The 24,723-nt window shown below is 35.7% G+C and overlaps 1 protein-coding gene across 4 annotated transcripts in view; it reads right to left on the reverse strand.

Annotated features, from left to right (window-relative positions):
- Positions 1-24,723, reverse strand: part of LOC120539674 (disintegrin and metalloproteinase domain-containing protein 12) — a 568,760-nt gene that overhangs the window by 153,795 nt on the left and 390,242 nt on the right. For all 4 annotated transcript variants that reach the window (XM_039770006.1, XM_039770016.1, XM_039770034.1 and 1 more), the window contains 4 exons: positions 22,978-23,043; positions 21,617-21,688; positions 18,092-18,261; positions 14,096-14,180 (listed from right to left, as the gene is read on the reverse strand). In XM_039770006.1, the coding sequence (XP_039625940.1) occupies positions 14,096-14,180; positions 18,092-18,261; positions 21,617-21,688; positions 22,978-23,043 (393 nt within the window). The remainder of the gene's footprint in view (positions 1-14,095; positions 14,181-18,091; positions 18,262-21,616; positions 21,689-22,977; positions 23,044-24,723) is intronic.

A 24,723-nucleotide genomic window follows, 5' to 3' on the forward strand; every position in this document is an offset into this window, starting at 1 on the left:
AAAGAACTTGTTTCTATTTTTGTCAATTTCATACCCCATCAGTGGTCGTTGTTATTTTTGATGGTTAGTGAAACTGGGTTGTAAACAGGACCATGTTATAGAAAAAATAATTTAAGTCTAAGACAATGCTTGACGAGTTATGAAAAAAGGAAAATTAAACTAATAATACCTTAAAACGAATACCTTATTTGCCTTTTTATCATGACATTTCATTGTAAACATTAGTCTAATATAGGAGTTATAGTATAGAAGTACAGGATGACTTTTTACAGCCAGGACTTATGCTAACTAACTTAACTACTAGTTTATTGACAATTATTAAGGTCCCATATGAGAGGTAGGGCATCAAGCTATAAATAAGAAGTGGGAATTCAGGGTGAAGTGTGTAGATGGGCACAAAATCAGCTAAAACACAGGAAGAAATGGCTTGTGGCTTTAGGAACTTCATCAGAAATATTTAATGTTAAAAGTGGTGTCCCTCAGGGATCAGCGCTGGGGCCGCTGTTATTTTAAACATATATAAATAAATTTATATCTAGCTGGTTAAGTTTGCAGATGATACCAAACCAGGTGGAGTGGCAGATAACCTAGAATCAGTCAAATCATTACAGAGAATTTTGTACAGCATGCAGGATTGGGTAGAATTGTGCCAGATGAAAACTCAATGTAAATAAAGAATAAGGCATATAGGAAGTAAAACTCTTAGATAAGACTACTGTACACAGTGGGAACACAGAAACTTGAAAGTATCTGTTATGAGTACAACCTAGGAATCATGGTGAACTCCTCACTAAATTTTGCTAAAATTCTAATTTCAGTGAGTTCTGGATTTGAGAAACTCTTTCAGTTTCTAAGATATTAGAGGACACTGCCTGCCGCAAAATCAGTGTGGTAAGTCATTCAAAAGAATGGATGGCATCCTGATTTCATATTGTTTCAACACTATGGATTTAGAATGTTTTGTTACTTTTGACATTATACATTTTTATAAATGCTGCTATTAAGAGCATACAGAAGTTTATGATCGTAATTTGTAGAGAGTTTTTTTTTACTGATTTACAATTACCACATATTAAACAGTACTTTAGGAACTTTCTTATTAGGGAATGTAAATCTGTTGATTATCTGATAAAACAGTAAATAAATAAGACTTCTTTTAAACGAGTGTGCTATTTAAAGCATTCTGAACTTCACTTTACCGTAGCATTTGATTGACAATATTTAGCAATCTATGCCTCATGTTTCCAGATTTTCTCTGTAGGACCAAACGCCTACATGAAATATATGTTCACTCAGCCTTATGTTATTAAGTTCAGAAACTGTAAAGCCAGGAATAGGAATTGTACTTTAAGTATACAAAATGAAAAATATCCTTTAACATCAGCAAAAAATAATCATGAGAACTCTCACATCTTTAAGAATTAACATATTATGGCCAAGAGCAAAACCTGTACCTACATTTTAGAGTCCAAGCTAACTGTTCGTGACAAGAACATGAAAATTTCAGTGTAGGTTCTGTTTATTAATGTATTGCTTTGACACTGGATTTTTCCACAGAGCCTTATGATGTCAAAATAAATTATTAGGTTCCTATCCTTACAGACATCTCTTTCCTCCTTAGATTTACAATTTGAAATGCCTTCTTTTTTATCTAAATGACAGACACTCACAGTTGCCCTTACAACAAAGTCTTTCTCTACCCCTACTCTCATCCAGATGTCTTACTTTGCCCCCATCTTTTACCAATTTCACATCTGCTAAAAGAGTACCCTCCAAATTTTTTACCCCAGTAACTTCACTGAAACACATAAAGGCATATTTTGTCAGCTAATTTCACAAGATATTTTTAGTATTGGATGTTAAGAAATTCTTTTCTAATATTTTAATGTTAAATTTCTGAAACAAATAGGTCAGGAAACATAAAGCACAATCTTTTTATCTAATATAGCCTTAAGTTGTATTACTAAATGTCTAAAAGAAACATGCTTTTTTTAGCCATTTAAATATAATCTTACACATCACATTGTTTTATTATCAAGTTCTTCATTGATGAAGAATCCAGAAAAGTACTTTTGTCATACGGCTATAAAATTCACACCCTTGTTTCTGTATTTTATTTACTCAACAAGAATATTCACAAACCATCTGACTGCTTACTTCAGCTATTGATTTTATCTTTTCCCCTTAGTTACCACTCAGGTTGTTGATTTTAAAAACATACATCATTTATCTTTTTACTATGATACAGTATGTTAAGACTTCAGTAGATTTCATATGGAAACTGCAAGAAGTACTCTTGCGCCTTTTATTTATAAGTTCCTTCAATGCTGAACCTCTTGTGTACTAACATTCCCAAGATGGAGCAGTGCATGCAGAATCTAATATGGTTGTCAGTGAATTTCTTTTCAAACATATCTCACTCATTCAGTTTCTAAACTTAATTTTTTTTGTTTTAATAACTTTTTTTCTATCACAACAAATGCACACTTAAAAATACAGAATTAGTCCTGATATTTCTATTTAATATTTGAGTCAGGTGGAGCAAAGTTTTATGCCTTCTTTATTTTTTATTGCTAATAGCAAATCATAAATATTGAAACCAACAAAGGTTGATTATATTATATGCCTCTGCAGATTAGTACTTCTTATTCCCTGTAATTTTCTTCTTTTCTGTTTTTGAAAAATAAAAAGACCTTATTAATGTAATCTCATTTAGAGAGCCTTTCTAAAATGTGCGATTTGCAGAAAGTGTTTTGATATGAAGCTAGTTATTGCAGTACAGTAATCCCTCGCTATATTGCGCTTCGACTTTCGTGGCTTCACTCTATCGCGGATTTTAAATGTAAGCACATCTAAATATATATCACAGATTTTTCGCTGGTTCCCCGCTTTCTGCAGACAATGGGTCTTTTAATTTAGGTTACATGCTTCCTCAGTTTGATTGCCCAGTTGATTTCATACAAGGGACGCTATTGGCAGATGGCTTAGAAGCTACCCAATCAGAGCATGTGTTACATATTAACTAAAACTCCTCAGTGCTATAAGATATGCTTCCCGCGCCGTGCTTGTTTGCTTCTCTCTATCTTTTTCACTCTCTCTGCCTGACGGAGGGGGTGAGCAGAGGGGCTGTTTGCACAGAGGACACGGACGCTCCTCTACAAAATGCCGCTTTATCGCGGTGCTTCTGTATACTTAAAAGCACGTATTAATTTTTTGATTGTTTGCTTTTCTTTGCGAGCGCTCTCTCTGACATTCTCTGCTCCTGACGGTGCTCCTTTATGACGGCGCTCCTTTGAAGATAAGATATGTTTGCATTCTTTTAATTGTGAGAAAGAACTGTCATCTCTGTCTTGTGATGGAGCACAGTTTAAACGTTTGACTAAAGGGTGTTATTTTTTGTCTAGAGGGCTCTAATAATGTTAACAGGGTGGGAGAGTTTATAAGGGCTTAAAATATATAAAAATAAACATACAAACATATGGTTTCTACTTCGCAGATTTTCACCTATCGCGGGGGGGTCTGGAACGCAACCCCCGCGATCGAGGAGGGATTACTGTACACATTTTTTGTATATTATGTTAATTTGATACAAAAAAAATTGGTCCTCATGAGAACAATTGGCTAAATGCCTTGAGCATGGGAAAGGCGCTATATAAATAAAATGTATTATTATTATTAATGTTGGCTAATACAACTTTTGCAGAAGAGAAGACAGGCTTCAGCATAGTACTTTAAAGCTGTCGAACTGCATGAACAATCAATTGTACCTTGTCATACTGTAAGTATGGTAGCCTATTACCTAGTCTGTCAGCGTAAATAAAAATGTGCAGTTGTAGTGAGCTAAGAATTGCTTAACTTTAGTGAAAGAAGGCTTGAAGAATTCTATTTTTTGGTGACTCAGACTTACAGGAGCACTATAATATACAAAATACCGAAAACGATGGATCTCTCTTGTTTGGTGTACAACAGTGTTGACTCGTGGAAGCATTGTAATAATGTAGAGGATGGTTTCATGGCCCAAACTGGGTCTCTGGACAGAAGGAGAGAGAGGTTAGGAGCACGCTCTGATACAGCACATTGATGCACCCTCCACATGACAAACCAACTCAGGAACCCAAATTAGGACCCAAGTGCAGCCATGTGGCGGGTGGATCCAATGTGAGGTTTTTTTAATGGTTGCTGGAGTGCCAATTCTGCCACCAACCCCCAGGTTTTTCCCTACAGGTTGAAGAACCTACATGTAGGGCTGGATGCAGATTAACGTCATACCCAGGAGAGAGCAATTGCAGTTTGTTAAGGGCCTTGCTTAAGGGCCCAGCGAAGTGGAGTTACTTTTGGCTTTTACAGGACTCAAACCGGCAACCTTCCAATTGCTAGTGGAAATCCCTAGGGTCAGAGCCACCACTCCACCCACTGACAGAAGGACAGCAATGATTTAATTCCTTTGGATATTTGAACAGCAAAGACATGTGTACCCCATGTAACGAGTTGTTCGACATAAATATTAATCCATATCATGCTGCTTCAAAAGTCTCAGAGTGGTTTGAGGAACATTACAAAGAATTCATGTAAATGCAGTGGCCTCCTCTGCCACAAGACTGCAGTTTTAAAACATTATACTGACGTGGACAAATTTGTTGGTGCACCAACACAAAAAAGAAGAACCCACAACTGTCTCTGAAATAACTTGGAATTGACAAAAGTAATTGTTTATTCCTAATGTAACAAAAATCAGACTTTGTCTTAGATTTTTGATTCAACAGAATATTTACAATAATAACACAAATAAAAATGGCATCGACAAAAATGATGGGACCATCAACCTTTAGAGTCAAACACTACAAACAAGCGATTCCTGTAGCTCTCAGAGAGACTTCTGCGCATGTGAACAAACAGCTCCAACTGGGTCAATTTTGAGGGGTGCCTTCTCCAGACTGCATGTTTCAATTCTTTCCATAGATGTTCAATAGAATTCAAATTAGGGCTCATAGAAGGCCACTCCAGAATAGTCCAATGGTTTGTTCTTAGTCAGTCTTGGGTGCTTTTAGCTATGCATTTTGGGTCATTATCCGGCTGGAGTATCCATGATCTGTGACTGAGACAGAGATTTCTGAATCTTTGCAGTATGTTTCACTCCAGAATATCTTGACAGTTTTGATACTGACTCAAGGTACCCCATGACAGATGCAAAGCATAACCAACCCTTCTCACAGTGTGAAGAACCTCATCAGAATGAGCTGACGTTAAGAGTGGTGTTCCACAGGGGATCGGTGCTAGGGCCACTGCTATTTTTAATAAATATAAGTGTTTTGGATAGGGGAATAAGTAACAAGCTGGTTAAGTTTGCAGGTGATACCAAGATAAGTGAGTTGGCAGATAATTTGGACTCAGTTACATCATTACAGATGACCTTGGGCAGTATATAGACTTGGGCAGATTTGTGGCAAATGAAATTTAATGTAAGAGAAGGGCTCGTGAAGTAATGTATTGGCCAAGAATAAACCAAGACATTTCAGATGAGGTGTCAAATTGTCCAACATGCATTCGGTACCAGCCCAACAATCCCAGAGAACCACTAAAACCACATCCAGTACCTCAGAAACCTCATCAAAAGGTAGATGCTGACCTTTTCACTTGTGACCAGAAGGATTATGTTATTGTAACTGATTATTACTCCCTGTATCCAGAAGTATGTGGATTGAGTAAAGCAACAGCAGAGAATGTCATTGTGTTCATGAAATTAATTTTTTCAAGGCATGGTGCGCCAAAGGAAGTTTTTTCAGACAATGGTCCACAATTTTCGAAAGCAAGTTTTAAAGCCTTTGCAGATAGTTTGGAATTTTTTCATAATACTTCTAGTCCTCATTTTCCACAATCCAATGGTCTAGTAGAAAAGTCCGTGGGCATTGTTAAAGAACTCCTGTGCAAAGCAAAGGATTGTGGAGGTGATTTTTATAAGGCTCTTTTAGCATATTGCAGTTCACCACTATAATGTGGCTATTCACCAGCTTATCTCCTACTGGGTCGACGTATTCGTTCCAATCTGTCAGTTAAAGATAATCTTTTGAACGCACGGGATGGTGAGGAGATGAGACAGTTTAAAGATCAACGACAAACTAAACAAAAGATGTATTTTGACAGAGGCACACAACAGTTGCCAGAGCTATGTGAAGGAGACAGTGTAAGATTCAAAAATAACACAAGTACATGGACACAAAAAGGGATTGTAATAAAACAAGCGCAACCCAGATCTTACCATATACAAACAGAAGGAGGTAGAGTAATCCAGAGAAATCAACAGCATCTTATGAAGGAAACAAATTTTAATCAGCAGGAAAATTCTAATAATAAGCAGGAGAATGTTGTGGAAGAAATTTTAAAGGAACAACAAGAAGTACAACTCAGGAAATCTGCTTGTCACAAGACTGATTGAGTCATGTTAAAACAATTTGAAAATAAGAAAATTCGTGGGTTTTGGCTATTGTACATAATTTGAATTAGTAAAATTTAAAATACTGAAAATATGTTGATACCATGTTTTAAGAAATTACAGTCTTTTGAGTTTATTAAGAAAGAAAGATGCAATGATAGTTGATGTTGATCTGTGAACTCGACAGCTAATAGTAATGTCTTAATTTACATACAGGAAGTTGTAAGAGGATTTGGTGTTTTGCAGAAGTTGTTGTACATGTTTAGGACTGTTCAAGTAAAGTTACTCTTTTCCAAACAACGTGTCGCAGAGTTATTGGAACCCACAATAAAAACAATACAGTAGATAGCAGGACTTTAGGGACTTTTAAAATTTGACTTAATGTTTTTTTTTAGAATTAAGTGGATAGGAACGGCAAGCTTGTCTAGATTGCCCTAATGTTCAAGGGAGTATCTCTAGCAATTGTTTTTTCACTAGAGAACTTGTGTTTAAATTAAAACTGACAGGCAGAAGTATGTGGAATTAGCTCATGAACTTGGGTTCATTCGCATGCATCACAGACACACATCAACACACAAAAAACACAGTAAAGCACTCTGTATTAATGTGTTTCTCTGCATATAGACAGGTGTGAATCAGACCTTGCATTAAGGCACAATATGGTCTTTCTTTACACAGTTCCAGAAATCTTGGCAGTTTACTTTGTTATAGGACTCTGTTTACCCAAAATCTGACTACTACCTGACATGTGCTCTGGAAGCAATCGGTGCTGAGGAAACAGTCAACAGTTGCAGACCTACAAATAATGAAATAGCTGCACAAGCAACTTCATTGCACAATAATCCGGAAAGATTAAAAAAAAAAAAAAACATGGGAAATATGAGTATGAGAACCAATTAACTAAAAAAAGGCAATTATATCATTTTACATTGGGTAGCCAAAAAGTACATAATTTGCAATAATAATGGGACTGATTAGACTTCACATGAGTCAGTTTACTGGGTTGTACTTTCAACACCTTATTAAGGTCTTTACAAGTTCAGGGTTTTCTCAGAACATATGGTTATTATCTTGCTGTTCAGTATTTGGACCTAATAAAGTAGGTATAGGTGTAAAAATATAATCATTGTGGTGTCAGATATTTTACTGGCAAACACCCTACCTGCATTGAGTTTTTCTGGTTAATTCCATTAAGGTTACCCTGGACATTATGATGAAAAAACATTTATCACTTTCCTTTATTATTTCAAAGCAATACATTGAGTTGAATAACAAAATCAATGTAACACTAAATGCATTTAAAAATGTGATTCTTTCATCTTTTCTTGTAGGCTTTGAAATATAATTAAAAGATAGTTAATATTCCCTAATGTGTTACTATAAATTCATACATGCTCTCATATTAGGCAACACATTATCAGGGAAAACAGTGTACACTTTAACCAAATGAACTATACAAGTGTTAAATGCTTGTACATTCTCCAAGTACCTACCTTACATAACCCACCTAACATGATAACTATGCGATAATAGCAGCAGAATAGTAATAAGAATGATATGCAAGAGGCAGGTGCAAGTGTAAACCAAAATTAATTTAATTAAGAAACAGCATGAAAGTAAAAGTAGCAGTTTTTCATTACTTAATCTATCAAGTGACATTTTCGGGTTAATGTGGATTATGAAGAAATTTGTTTTCAGAAGGACAAAGTAACTAGACATTTATTAGAATCCTTTTTCAGAAGCTGATGGAGAATCTTAAGAAACGTATTATCTAAGAGAAACTAAAATTATAAACACTGTATTAGTACTAAGCACACAAAGCACATTACAAATCATCTTAAAACACTGCTGTATTTCATTTATTAAAAATTAACAAAAAATGCTAGCAAGTCAAAAACTGAAGCGTCCTCATAAATCTGAATGTAATGACTTACTGTATGTAGTATAAGTGCATGGGCTTTTGCTTTATCTTTTATTGTGCCATATATGAAGGAAAGTGTGCATTACACGGGCTTCCTGCCCAATGCTGTTTCCTGCCTTGCACCTAGTGCTGCTGCAGATAGGGGACCAACTCCCAGCAACCATATATTGCATGAAGAAGTTGTGAAAAATGTTATGCAATATTAAGAAGCAACGCTGATATATGCTGCTTATTACACTGGAGGCATTTTACATCATAATACTAATGACAAGAAGTATTTCCAGCTTTATTTATAGAAATACGATTAATATAAGGACAATTTTGTCATTAATCAGTTTAAAACATTATGGTCCTTTTCTTATTGTAAACCCTCACCTCAACTCAGTAATGAAGTACCCAGCCTGCTTTGACAGAATTACTGCAAGCTCTATAAAATTTGGGATAATTTATTTCATCAATATAACAGAAGCACTGAATAAAAATGAATGAGCCTCTATTGACTATATTAAGGCAAATCATAAGATTCAATTTCATATTTTATTGTTTGAACTTGATATGTGATTACATTGGATCATGTCAAAATAAAACACAACTTAGTCAAAAGAAAATGGTTTGATCAATCATGTTGCAATAAAATGTTCTAACATAACATAAAACTGGAAGGGGGGCTGGGTATTGCCTGTCTCAACACACCTAACATAATATTCAAAAATAGCTGATGAATTGTTACAGGCATATTTTGGCAGTGAACATTTAAAATTGTCATTGTGTTTACATATATTTTAATAACCCACAAACCCATTTTCTAAAATGCCATGCAAACCCTTATTCCGGTTAGAGATTAGAGTTAACATATGTAGATTTCTCCATGTGTAAAACTTAGTTATTTGGCCATGTAAACCCTTAGCTGGGTTGCACTTACAGATTTCATAGTCAGAGTCCATTGCACTTTATTAGCTTGAGGATGTATTTGCTTTGCATACACTTCCAGCAGCTACAGGCAAAAGGTCAGCCACAGCCATTTAGGCAAATGTTCAGGTGATAACATTATTCCTTCTCCTGGTTGAAATAATCTTTCTCAATATTTCAGAAACTGTTAAATTTATGCTGATGAGCTGAACGTATGCTCAAGAGCAGTAGGGATGCACGTTAAAAGCAATGTGCAATAAGTAGTCTGATTACTTTTTAAAGTAGTGAGCAATCTAATGCAATTATTTAATTATTTTAGTGAAGTAAAAATACCTGCATTATTATTATCGCAGTGGCACTGGGTGTAAGTCAAGAAGCAAGCACTACTTTATACCACTCCTTTGCAGATCTTAACCACATAGCCAATCACAGGACTGTGCTACATACAATGCAGTAACAGAAAGATATTAATTAAGTCTAGCTTAATTTTCATCTTGCTATTTGCCACAGAGACGCTAAAACAGTGTAATTCGGTGAAGCAATGGCCATTGTTCATACCTTCAGTCATCAGTGCCTCGGGTGGTCACAGGCTGCATACTTATTTTCAGACTCTCAGAGGCTGATGATAACGTTGAACTCTTTCTTACACTGGACTCTTAATAACACTGGAGCATTTTAAATCAAAGGAGGCCTCCAGAAGATTAGTTGTGCATGTAAACACAGATTAAAAAAAAAAAATCGGTTTTCTGCCTTAATCAGATTAATAACCATAGCCTGGTTTTGTGTGTGCATGTAAACACACTTTTTGAAGGTGAGTGGGGTTAAGAAACTCCGGTCTGTGTGACAGAAGGGCCTATATTTCCTCAAGCAGCTGGAGTATACTTCAGCTGGTTCACTAGTGGAAATCTACAATAAAGCTATTCAATTATAACTATTTCTGGGAAAGTTGTAAGATTAATATAATAAGGATTTACAGCAGAAAGCCATAATATAATGCTTAACACTAGAATTACCAGAGCCTATGAAAAAACTCAAAAATCCGTCCCACCTTAAATCGCTTCTCACCTCTCCGTCAGCATCCTTTGTCCTGTAAATATGTGGATAAGCACCAAACAGCAAGCAGCCTGCTATCACATCCCCTCACCCCGCACAGTTTTCTCAGCTGAAGTCTGTTTACCTGTGTGTCAGTTGCTTAGAGTTGTAGAGAGTGAGAAGTCAAGCAAAATGACACCTTTTATAAATACTATATCGTTATTTGGAACACTTGCATTTCATGTGTGTTCTACAACGATCTATGAACAGTAAACACATCGTTGAAACAGAAACATTTTTTTTTTATGTTTTAGTAATAATTAACAAAATGTAGACATGAAGTGTATAATGTGTGAAGCCTGAATTCCAAATATCAAAGAAACACTTTCACAAAAGATACAAGTATAACAGTATATTCAGCTTCATTCTCTGCTGTTTTCACATAAAGACGCTGTATAGCTCTACAGTCTAAATGTGACTGCATTCTCGTACCAATGCTTGCGAACTGAAGTGTCTGCGTGCACTTTTTGTGGCATTACATGTGTATTTTTTGAGCATGCCCGTGTCGGTAAATAACATTAGATCTGGCTTTCATGTAAGTAAATTATAAATGTTAATGTTTTGGGCACATGCACCGTCCTTTGTTACCTATTTATCTTTATTTATTTACTTACTTTCTACAGTGTAAAGTCACGAGTGCAGAGCTTCCCATGTACATATACAAAAAGTACAGCGATGGCAAAAGTGCATTCTTGATCCGATGTAGAATCGTCGTCATGATTTCAGTTTGTCTCTGTTATTGCGCGTCTATGTGAAAACAGCAGTGTTTAAAATGGGGGCCGGTTGAGGATTTGGGATCGTGAATGCGGCTGAGAGAATAAAAAAAAAAAGCTAACCTTTACAAGTATTATAAATGACACCGTCTGTTACAGACTGGAATCAAATGTATGTTTTTATTCTAAAGTAGTAAGAATCAGAGCAGTTCACTTCTCAAAACGTAATCGCGCGGGATCGAACTCGTGACCTTTTGATTTACAGTCAGCCGCTGATACCATTGCACCACAGAGGCAGTCATAGTAAATGTGTGTCAATGTCGCATGCTAACTTGGCTTTTTTTCTTACCGCTACGCCACAGAAGCTGTTGTCTTTTCCTTGAACCTTTTGTGAAAGTTTTTATTTGATCTTTGGACTTCAGGCTTCATACATTATATAGTTTATGCCTACATTTTGTCATTTACTATTAAAATATGAAAAACGTTTCTGTTTTAAAAATGTGTTTACGCAGATTACTGTAGAAATGGAACACACATGAAATGTGTGTGTTCCAAATAATGATCTATTATTTCCACTCTAAAACTCCACTTCACTCCCAGATAATCAATCAAGGCATGAGCTGGGAGAAGTTCGTGCATGTTCTAAGTCAGTTGGGGGATGGAATAGACGGTTGCTTGCAGCTTGTCTTTATTGGCACATTTAGAGGACAAAAGATGCTGGTGGAAAGGTGCGAACGGATTAAAGGTGGGCCGGATCTATGAGTTTTTTCGTAGGCTCTGGTAATTCTAGTGTTAAATAATATACCAGTAAGGAGGGGTGGACAAATCGGTAGTCCGGACCCCTGCAACTGCCAATATTTAATTCCAGGCAACGAAACTACTCACAGAGCCTGGCAAATTATCAGATATTTTGGATCTTTGATCCATACAATATTTTCCAAATCATCTACAATTAAAGAAAAAAAAAGATCCAGTTTTTCATGTGCGATCTTGACTTGGATTTCACTTTTAAAGACACCTGTTTATAGCTACCACGATCACCTTCTAAAGCCCAGTTTAAACTTGAAGCATCCATCTTGGTTGCAAGGGCAGCACAGCCAAAATGATATCAGACTCAGTGACACGTGCAGGGTTTTCACCATGTTCTGCTCATGAAATTTCTTCTATCTTTGTGGTGATGCTGGTGCAGCACTGTACACCATAAATAGTGAAATTTGGAGAAAAGCTGGTTATGTGGGTGCCAGAATGATGGAGGGGTTCCATGTGATGCAACAAGTCATCTAAATGCAGGAAACACATGCAAAATATTTAAAGTGCATCTCTTCATCATGTAGGTCACCCACTCACGAGAATATTATACTTGTCCTCCCTTCACCGCTCACTTGTGAGAAATGTAGTAAAATTTTGTAGCAAGTATGTAAAGCAAGCAATAGAAACAGTGGCATTAGCTGTAATGCAACTGGGGCAGTGAGGGTAAGCATGCCAAAGTTAATCGTACCATCTTGTTGTTTACTGCAATATAAATAAAATAATAATAACATATGCTTTGTTAAGGATTAAAACAAAAAAAAGGGGAACGGACAAGATGAACTGTTCCACTACTACTTCAGTACCTGCTACAAGTGAATGGAATCAAAATTTCAAGCAGCAAGAAGAATGTTTATAGCAGATTAAATATAGAGGATATTCTGCTAAAATATGTAATATATTTGAACAAATTAAATTGACCTAACTTAATATTTATGTATTGAAACGGAGAAGTATTGGGTACTGTAAAAAACAAACAATCACATGAAAACAATATTGATAATTTGACTGAGGAAATACAAAGGATCTTTATATAAATAGTTCTCAATATTATAAAAGTTATAATAGGAAGGTTATAGTTATATAAGGAAGGTTTAGTAGACTGTGACAAGTACTGTAATACATCTAGAATTTAGAGAATATAAAAGAAACTGATAATTTGAGCAGTTTAAGCAAACAAGAAAAAATGCAAATGAAGGCAATAAATTCAAAAAGAAAAACTATATTAATTTAAATTTCTTTAAACCTTTAATAACTCAGTAACATGATCATAATGCAAATAATTACAACCTTAAATTTTTAAATTGAAACATGTCAAATAAGGTAATATACTTATTATGTTTTAATTGTGAACAAAAAGTGTGGCATGTTTACTGAAATTTAGTAGAGCATGATTGTTAAAAATTGGACATTTATAAATACAAAATTGTTGAAGTAACTGATAAAAATTATGCAGTCTGGCAATTTCTAAGAAATTAACTACTACGTCGGTTTATTTAAGGTTTGATTTGGCAATATGTTAGTTTTTGTTGCCCTAATAAACAGCTTTTAACAGACTGTATGTTATAAAATATATTGAAAATGTAAAATGAAAATTGCATATTTTGAGCGTCTTAATAATTGAATGATAATTTGTTAACATTAATAGCATAGTCAATAAAATGTTTATAGACGATTGAGAGGCAGGCAGGGTGCACAGTGGTTAAGGCTTTAGATTTCAGACCCTGAGGTTTTGGGTGCAAATCCCTCCACTGACACCATGTGACCCTGAACAAGTCACTTCATCTGCTTGTGCTCCAATTGGAAAAATAAAAGAAATGCAGCCAATTGTATCTCCATCTGTTGTAAGTTCCATTGGATAAAGATGTCGGCCAAATAAGTAAATCATTGTTAATAATTGGTCTATAACAGATAACTGAACTAAAGTATGACTCAGGACTTAAGGTTTATGTACTGTCTTTACCAATGCACTTCTAAAAGTTAAATGTTCCAACCTAAAATAAAAACAGAGCTCTAAATCTTCCCATCCACATAAGCATTTTAGGTCTGATTCTGATTACCAGAAATATGTGCTCCAATTTACAAAATTGCTGCTTTTGTATTAAAGGGATTTCTCCCAATTACAACAAATGTGTACATTTTCAGGATGCAATAAAGCAAACATTTCATTAAATAAACTAGTCGGAAAGTTTTCATCAGATCTGCTATTATACCATCACTCACCATAACAATTCCGCCTGATTGCTCTGTAGTGCACATGCTCATTATAGGAGCCATGCCAATGGTGGTCCCTTGGAAGTAGATTCCACTGTGGGGAAAAAGGCAACAGGACAACCATAAACATCTGTGTTGAATTCAAATTTAAATTCACTCATTGACTGTTTTAACAGTTTCCAATAAAACACATAATCTTCTCAAGTCTTCTAGTTCTTGTCTTCCTTCAAAAGTAAATTACTGAAAACTGCTTAATGAAAGTACAGCAATTACATTATTTTTCAGGTCTCAAGGATGTTCTGGAAGTATTCAAAAACATGTATGGGTCCTTTGTTAGTGGTTTTTGATAATCAAGAATCTTGATGCATGGTATATTTTATGTTAGGCTCACCATTAAAAGATCAGGCGAAGGTTAATTCTCATTAAATAAGACAAAAAAGTGAGTGAAAAGTTGGTAAAGCCTATACCTGACAAGCTATTTATATTTCAACAAGAAAAGTGTAACTTCAAAGAGAAAAAGGACTTTTCAGGGTCATATTAATAATATTTATGCACACAAAATATTCTCAGAAATGTACAGACATGATTAACCAAATAGTAGCTAACCAGAGAAACAGGAAGTGTTAGCTGAGATAACAGCCCAAGGGCTAAACTAGCAAAAATTAAACTTATCACTGCAAAAAGTGCAGCATAGCATTGAAAGTTCAGTACCTTAAATGGTGAACTGATCATTTTTCTTGACTTTACACATGCGTAAAAACTGAAGCTTGTAAACCCTTTGTTATCTTCGTGCATGCATACCATGTGCGCATGTACTGATATGGTCTGCCAAAATGACATTGGACAGAGAGGGCCTAGGGGTGTTTGCCTTGGCCCTGACAAACTTTTAGGTCACCTTCAAGCATGAAGAGATGTAAAAGAACCAGGAAGGAGGAGGAGGGGGATGAACATAGCCATCAAGAAGACACAATGTGACCTTAAAAGAGACTCAAAGCCACACATGCAGGGTGTGTCAGCCTGCATAATCTATAAAATATTCCAGGTTGTATTAATTGATTTGCCACACACATTTACTTCTTATTTTCTTTTGTGTTTTGTCACCTTAAGAATATTAAAGATTATAATAACTGAATAAAAGTTTATTGTCTGCTCCCTTTGCTTGCCTTGTTGCTCTTCCTTGCCATCTGGGGTGTAGAGAAAACAGGAGGTGTCTTCTAATAGTAGAAGTGAAGCACAGTAGTAGTAGTAGTAGTAGTCTGTTCTGGGAGTAGGGGTTAAGGTTTTGGACCTCAGACCCTCTGACTATGGGTTCAAATCCTGCTACTGACACTGTGTAACTATAAGCAAGTCATTTCACCTGCCTGTGCTCCAACTGGAAAAAACAAAAGAAATGTAACCAAATATATCTCAAGTATTATAAGTCACTTGGATAAAGGTGTTAGCCCAATACGTTAATGTGTTAATGGGTTCAGCTGGTCTATTGCCTCTGTGAGCTGTCTCTCCTTCCAGGTCTGGTAAATGCCAAAATAAGAGAGCAAGATTTGGTCTTTCTAGTCTTGTGAATATATTTGTTTCTTGCTAGACCATACCTCCCCTGGGCCACGAGAGAGCAGTCGTCCTGGTCTGTGTCGGGGTCACAGGACCAGAGCATAGAAGCTCAACCCTGTTGGGATCTGTGGCCACTGCCAGGAGGCGCCCGGAGGATCAGGGAGCCTTAGAATGTAGCACTTCCACCACAACCGGAAGTGCTACCAGAGGAGGTTCCAGATATACCCGGAGTGCTTCTGGTTGCTCATGTGGAACTTGCGCTATACCAGGAAGTGCCGGCGGAAGATTTTCATGGAGCACATCTGGAGCATTATAAAAGGGGCCACCTCACTCCATTAGATGAGCCAGAGTTAGGAGGAAGAAGGAGTAGGGATGGCAGAAGTACTGGGAGAGTGAAGGAAAGAACGGACTAAGTTTGGCTGGAAGGACATTGTGAGGTGCTGTAAGAAACAAAGAAAATAAATAGAGGTGTTTCGGACATTTGGAGTCTGTCTGTCTGTGTACGGGGGGCTTGTCTTATTACGTTGTCCATATAGTCATTTTTAGTTGTTAGAAGATAAATTCAGTGGATTGTAAATTGTAGGGCATGTTTTAAGGCCCTAACTGTATAATTAATCATTTACTTGTGTGATTATCCAATTATTGCTCAGTACTGGGGTCCTACCTGTCAGGATTGGTTAAAATGTATTTTGAAGCTGTTTTGGGAAATTTCCCACATCTCTCTATTATTAAAAAATTTTGGGAGGGTGACTAGGGAGATGAGACGTGATCTTCTTGGAAGACAATCTGAAGTTCCACAAGAGACACTTTAACTTGCTCCCAGCTCTTAAAACAACGACAAGCAGCAAGCAAAACACGCAACTCGCCAGCAGCAGAAAGCCAGCAGATGATCCGACCACTTCTCCTTGCGTCCGTTCAGCCACCCTAAAAACCCCAAGCCCGCCATTCAAAATGCAAGCGGCAGAGGTGCGAAGTGGCAAAAGTATAGCTGCTGTACAGGCTTTAAAATATCAATGGGCAGTGTGACAGCAGCAGCAGAAAGACAGCAGATGATCTGAAGGCATCTCCTTAGCATTTGTTCAGTGGCCCCCGTTCACAACGCGAGCAGCGTTATACGTCCTGCGAGAAAGAGATTTAATCATGCCTGGGGCCAGAAAGAAAGGACATGTGGCCATGAAGAAATGTATATGGTGAGCAGCAATACTCAAATAGGATGGGGCGTTTAAGTGACAATTTATTGGTATTAATGAGTCAAAAGTGTGCCAAAAATATTCCCCACACTATTACATCACCACCAACCTGGTGTTGACAAAGGACTGGTTGGGTGCATGAATTCATGCTGTTGGCACCCATTTCTCATTGTACCATTTGTGTGTCTCAGCAGAAATAGAGATTCAGCAGAACAGGCTGTGGTTTCCAGTCTTCAACTGTCCAGTTTTGATGAGATTGTGCCCACTGTAGCCTCAGCTTCCTATTCTTGGCTGACAGTAATGGAACTCAATGTGGTCTTCTTCTGTTGTAGCCCATCCACCTGAAGGTTCAGTATAGCGTGCATTCCGAGATGTTTTTTGCTCACCATAGTTGTACAGAGTGGTTATCTCAGTTACCACAGCCTTTTTTTTAGCTTAAACATGTCTGGCCATTCTTCTCTGGCCTTTTCCACTAACAACACATTTCCATCTGCGGAACTGCCACTCACTGGATGTTTTGTGTACCATTCTGAGTAAACTCTAGAAACCAGAGATCAGCACTTACTGAAATTCTCAGACCAGTCAATTGGACATCAACAATCATGTAATTGTCGAAATCACTGAGATCTAATTGTTTTCCCCATTCTGGTATTTGAGGTAAACAAGAAAAGTATCTGAATGATTATGTGCATTGCGCTACTGCTACATGATTTGCTGATCAGATAATTGAATAATTTGTTCAGTGAATATATAAATAAGTGGAACAACTTCTGTAACTAACAGAAAAATATTGAATATCCTGGTTTTGGATTTCTTGTATTAAGTCTTTACTTCTTTGACAATAATTTCTGATTTTGCAGTGTATAAGAAAGTTTACTCTTTCAATTGACTTTTACATGCCATTTATTTCTGGGCCAATTCAGGGTTTATGTTCTTACCTCTGCTACCCATGAACTAATATATAAATAAAACCACTAACAATACACTCTTTCTTTATGAAAGGATGTATGTATTGATCACATTTATGAAAATTACACAGCATGATTAGTTAAAAAAAGCTCCAAATTCCATAATACAGGTCAAATTCCATTAGAATGAATGAACTATTTGCCTAGCTTGGGCCTTGCCAGAAAAAGAGAATAAAAAGTGAAGGAAAGTGTGATAAATTAAGAGACCCAAACAAAAAATTAAATTCTGCAGAAGAATGTTCAACAAAGTTACGTATTCATTTTTGTGCTGTTACAGTACTAAATATAATTATATTTACCTGACTAGCTGAGCATTGTCATGAGGTTTCTGTGGCAGTAGTTTATTCTTTCTCCAGTCTAGGAATTCATGCAGTGTAGTAAAAGGATCCTGTGTAATCGAACATTTATCCATGTCACTCCAAACTTCAAGTCCAACAAGTGCAACTCGGATATCCAAAGGTCTATAAAACTATTAAAAAAAGGCATAAAAAGCTTCCCAGACAACCTCCTTAGCATTATGTTTACCCCTGGAAAAACTAGCCAAAAACATAAATATTGTTTAACAAGAAAAAATATTATTATGTGTTATATAAACATGTAAATACAAAAACATCAACATAACTATAGTAAGAAAGGTAGGTCAAATGTTTACTGCTGTACTAATGCAGGTTTAGTACACTTCTTTCAGGTGACCTGTTTTAAAACAGTCACCAACATATAACCTGATGTGGCACTTGAGATAGCAGAAGACTGATTCTTTATGCATTTCTCTTATGATATTTTTTGTGTTCCTTGTTTATGAGAGATTAAATTGTCAGTGCCTGATCTGCAGAAGTGATGTGCCCTGAAGGCTTATTGACTTCCACATTTCCCTTGAAATAAAACCTGACATTTGCAGTATTGTCAAAAGTGCTTATTGGGCTAATGTCTTTCTTTTCCTTCTACTTGATCACAATTATTTTGCCATTATGCCACTTGCACCATGGTGAGCTTTCAGGTGGCCGAATTCACTCAACATATCATAAGATAAAGTACAGTGCTGTATGCATCAGTTTAACTATCGGTGTCAATGTTTGATGACCAATTCACATTGTTATTATCACTAGCACTTGATTCAAATAATCAGTGCTAAATTATACAACATTGTGTTTTTTTGTTGAAGGCTCCACCCACTTGTGAATATTGATGAGTTAGCATAGCATAGTTAGCAGATTTAATTGCAGTATGAGGGTATTTCATCCACAAGATGGCAGCAGAATGCTGTCCCGAGAGCTATTTTGGCTTAAAGCTCCATATCTCATCAAAAACATTAACCACATTAGGACTCAGGAATAACTGTAATTACATAGAACTACAAATCCAAGATTTTCTCTGGGTTAATAATAAGTTGGTTACAGTATAAGTTTGTCGTTTTTCAAGTTGATGTTATTTCTTCTCAATCATGGTATATATCAGGGATGGGCAAAGTCGTTCCTGGAGGGCCGCAGTGGCAGCAGGTTTTTGTTCCAACCCAGTTGCTTAATAAAAAGCACTTATTGTTTCATTTTAATTGTGAATATTGTGAATCCTTTATTGTTTATATTAGTCTTAAACAGCTGTATTTTGGTTTTTAATTGCTCCTTATTAGCAATAAGATGCAAATGACAAAAGCGTTTCTCCATTTAGCTGGTTTCCATTTACACCTGTTTGGTTTAATTAAATACTTGGAAAGCAGTAACAAGCCCTGAAATTAAATTATTGACAAAGATTGTTTTCTAATTAGGCAACTGGGTTGGAACAAAAACCTGCAGCCACTGTGGCCCTCCAGGAATGGCTTTGCCCACTCCTGGTATATATTAATTTGCTACATGAAATTGTATTCTAAAGTGATGTATATTTTATGTTTTTTTAAAAAAATAGCTAGCCTGCATTGCCTTTTATAATAGAGTTAATGGATACAGGGGTCCCAACATGAAAAAAAAAAAAAATTAAAACTTATCAATTATGTCCACTTTAAAGTAGCAATGCTTTCGACTGAAAAAAATGTGTCTTCTGTGTTTCTGAGGCATGCTTATGACAACAAAAAATATAAACTGGAAGATAAATTTTATAACAGATTTTCAAACTGTTGTCTTAAGGTAAGGTATGTTTCTTGCTTTTCTCACAGTGGATGTTATTGGTGAAGTGTAACATCCCCTCAACTCACCAAGCTTTATTCTGCTATTATCCTACATTATATATCTACACTTATTTCTTCTTTAGTTATGTTCTGCCATGGCTAGTTACAGTAGATAGATGCACACTCAAATCATATGATTATTTTTTCCTAAGCTGTAACTACTTTTCACTTTTAATATTCTGTTTTATTACTTTAGATGACCTATGGAGCAAGATTCATGCTGAGTGGCAGCATCGTAGTGAAGAGTGCACATAAACGTTTTATTGTACTTTGTAAAAATACGAAATCTGACCTGATTACACTGCATTGTATTTTGAATAAAACCATTATATTTTTGAAAGAGCCTAGTCACCTGCACATTGCGATTTCTGTGACATATTGTGTACACACACAATAAAAAAATCAGAAAATGTAAAGTACAGTGTGTGTGTGACAGAGTCCAATGACAATGAAAGAGACTTAAGTGCCACAAACCAATTATCGATTTTTTTAAAGCATAATGAATCACTTATTGAAGATATAGTAATAAAAGAAATGAGGACAATGTTTCTGAGTGAGTAAACTCACTGACACTCACTGGCACCAATCAATCCATAAATACATGAGGAGAATGTGAAAACTTCATGTACAAAGAGGTGCTGTAGCCTGGAATAACAGCTCTGTTCTTTCACACTGCCTGTTCTGAAACATTTACACTAAACTTTAACCTGAACTAAATGTATGCATATAATATCTGTTCAGTTCTTGTCACTTGATTACATGCTACATTCGTGCTAGACCACCAAAGCACACACATGTATTATCATAATGGCAGCAGCAGGCAGTATCTTTGTGAAATAACAAATTAAACTTCTGTTTAGTAAAGGAATGTAAGCACTAGTGTTACCTTTTTCAGTGATTATTGTCTAGTTGTCCATTGAACAGAAACATCACTTTACATCAGGGCACTAGCATTTACTAATGTCAATAACGATACTTGACGATGAATTCTGAGGTGTATTCACACCCTTGGCCCTAAGGTTGCCGTGGAGGATAGCATGTAGCAAACTGAAGTGAAGAGCTGGTCTCCTTTCAAAGTAACTGAATATTAACACCATGATTTGCTTTTTTTTATTTCTTACAAAAACTTGGACACACTACTATACAATATGTACGAAATCTCAAGATGCAGATCGAAAGGTAGTAACATTTTTGGCTTGAAACATTGACATATTTGATACGTTGTAATGCTTTTTTTCTACGATAAGACCCCAATACCCATCAGTTCCATTACAAAATGCAAGAGTGGGCAAGTTAGTTTTTTTAAATTTATAAAATATGTTTGAGTTTAGAATGCAATTTCATGTGGCAAAATAATACAGTATATGTTTCTGAAAAAAATAACTGATTTGAAAAATACTGATATCTTTTAAGTATTATTCATGCATAAGAAGATGTAGGTATACTGTGTGACTCAATATTATAAATATATGAAAAATGGCAACATTAATTACACACAAAACCCTAAATATCATTTAAAGAATCAAAACCTTTTTATTGCACAACATGTCTGTGAGCAGAGTTTAACTCACAAGCCCCCTTTATGCTTTCTAAACCCAGACTTCATATGTAAAAAGCTAGTACACCGCATTTTATTATTATTAGAAGAAAAAATATTGAGACTTACCTTATCCACATAATTGGCAATCTCAATCAAACGTTGTTTAACTGTTTCAACATCTTTTCCATGCCTCTGAAACTAATTATTTCAGATTACTTTATTAGGGTTTAAAAGACAACACTATTGTTACAGCCATCATTATGTTCATCTAAACAGACAGAACTAGACAAAATAAAGCAAGCAAAAAACAATATGTATAGAATCTGAAAAAGAAAATCCTATTTATTCTGTTGAAAGACACCACACAGAATTCTTTTTGAAATCTATAGGTTTTTTTGTCCTATCTGACTTAATAAAACACAATTGGCAAGATTACTATTGTATGCATCTAATGATTTTCATTTTAACTTTTCACTTAAAGTCACTTAATTCCCTGAAGTCAGTGGTGTTTTAGACAATGAGAATAATTAATCAAAAATCAGAAAGTTCCAAAGAAAGAATTATATTTTATGTATGTGGCTATATCAAATTAGAATTCTAAATGCTATGGTGTTGTTATGTAGGAACTGTATGATTAAAATGGCAACCTGTCTGAATTCAGTCCAAGCCTTCCATAGAGCAAACACTCTTCGTGGAACAAAAAATGTTAGTTTGATCAAATTCTTTCTCTAGTGAAGACTAACAAGACAGACATGCCTGTTGTATGCCATCTGTTTAATTTAGTCACATAACAGATTCCATCGTTTCTGAAACTGCTTTATCCAGCACAGGTCATTGAGAAGGAAAAGAATATTACTGTGGCCAATTCTGGATGAGACACAGGGCAAAATTAAACCACTCTCACTCACTCAAATCAAGCCACATTAACACCTTTGGCAGTTAATGCAGCAGAATGTTTTTTTGACTGAGGGAAAAACACTCTAGTGGTATCTCACTTGAACATGGGGGAAACCAGTAAACTCCATACAAGGAGTACAAAGTGCAGGTCACAATAAGATATCAACATGCCAAGGTACATTGATGACTAACAATGAGAAATTTTAACTTCTTGACAGAAGATTTGACTCATGGAGTTTGTACTTTTTACAGATTGAACTCTTTAACATTGAATCTTCTGTGTCGATAGCTAGGTTAATGCTATAGAGAAGGGATTTTTTTTTTTATTAACAGAACAGGATCTTGTAGAAAATTAAGTTTAGATCCAAGAATGAACAATCTTAGATTTTTTTTCCTTCTGATAATGATGATGTGAAAAAAAGGTTTGTCACTTGACTAAATAACAGCCAGATCTTAGCAAGTTTAAATTGCTCCCTGGATCTCTAAATGTGTTGCTTTCTTTTTCTAGACCAGAAGCAAATGTAAACAACCTATAAAAATAATAAATACATTAAATAGTTCTATTACCGGTCAGTAGCTACTGTACATACCTCTCGGTTGTCGGCTATAATAACCAGTTCCACATATTTTGTTGTCTTTTTAATGTCCCTCTTGTACTATAAAGACAAACAAATGCAAAATATCAGTTGTGTTCATGAAGCTAAACTTTCTAAGTGAAAACATTAAATAAACACAAAAAAGCTAAAATCAGACAGTTTTAACTGAATGTTCAGTAGCTTTTTTAAAACCTTAATTTATCTTTTAATTCTAGATAAATTAAGACTTATTTTGATTCTCAAATTAAAAAAAAAATAAAAAAACAGCTCTGAATGGAAAAAGTTAAACTAGAAACTTATAGTAAACAAGGGCTATGTATTTTGAGGTTACATAAGGCATTTGCTGATTTTACAAAAGTTAGGACTTCATTCCTTATCATAAACAATGTGAAGAATGACCTTTACAACAGAGGAAAAAGAACACGACTGAGTACTGTGCTGTAATATGTTGGAAACAGGAGTGGAGTATGCAAGTACTCGAATTTGATAAAGAAAAGTATAGCCGTTGTAAATGAATTTATCTGTGCAGTGTATCCATTTAGACACCTCCTAAATATAATGTGTCCTTCATTGAGAAATTCTCAGACTTAGTATTTATAATAACAACTAACTTTGACAGGTTCTTAATTGTTGGCGATTTTAACTTTCATGTCGATAACCAGTTTGACCAGAAAGCAAGAGATTTCATGAACCTCCTGCACTCATTTGATCTCAGGCAGTACATCATTCAGCCCATACATAAGGGAGGACACACACTAGATTTACTACTGCAAAAGGATTAAAAGTTGAAGTGATGCAGGTTGTGGATATTGGTATATCAGACCACTTTTTCATATTGTTTAATTTAGAAATACTGATAACTACTACTAATGAGAAGCGTATTTTTAAAAAACATTACTTTGATACATCTGCGTTATCAAAATTTGCTAATATTCTAAACAATCAGTCAGTTTGTAGTGATTACCTCAACAACGCTAATGATGTTAATAGGAAGGTGGAACATTTCTATGCTAAGGTTAGAGCTGCAGCTGACATAGTTGCCCCCGAAAAGACAGTTAAGGAATCCTCCAGCACTATTATACCCTGGAAAATCCAAAGTGTCTGATTTAAAGAGAGCATGTCAGAGAGCTGAGCATAAATAGAGAAAAACTAAATTCATAGTCCACTATGAAATATTGAAGGCTAAAATAACTAACAGGCAGTCTTGTTTCTCTAAAATTATAATTGATAATGCTGGCAATCCAAGAGTTTAATTCACAACTATTGATCATCTTTGAAACCCAGCTCACTCAATGGAATGTCTCCTAAAAATAAACTGTTAAACTTGCGAGGTGTTTGCTATATTTTTTTTAAACACAAAGAGACCATATACAGTATCTGTTCTTGTTCTCTTAGATTTTACTGAAGCGTCTGACACCATTGATCATAGTATTCCTATAAACCGCCTTATTCAATGGGTGGGTCTCTCTGTCTTAACTTGGTTTCTGGCTTACTTATCTGGTAGAAAATTCTTTGTTAGTTGTGGTGATTATACCTCAGAAACCCATGATATTTTGTATTGTGTACCACAAGATTCTGTTCTAGGTCTTCTGCTCTTTTCGATCTACACGCTTCCATTACGTCAGATTATCTGAAAGCACAAGGTGATTTACCACAGCTATGAAGATGATACACAGCTGTGTTTATCGATAGCACATGGGGACCCTGACGCTCGTAGCTCTCTGATCCTGTGTCTTACTT

This window comes from Polypterus senegalus, chromosome 1 (assembly GCF_016835505.1).
Source record: "Polypterus senegalus isolate Bchr_013 chromosome 1, ASM1683550v1, whole genome shotgun sequence".
Lineage (NCBI taxonomy): Eukaryota > Metazoa > Chordata > Cladistia > Polypteriformes > Polypteridae > Polypterus > Polypterus senegalus.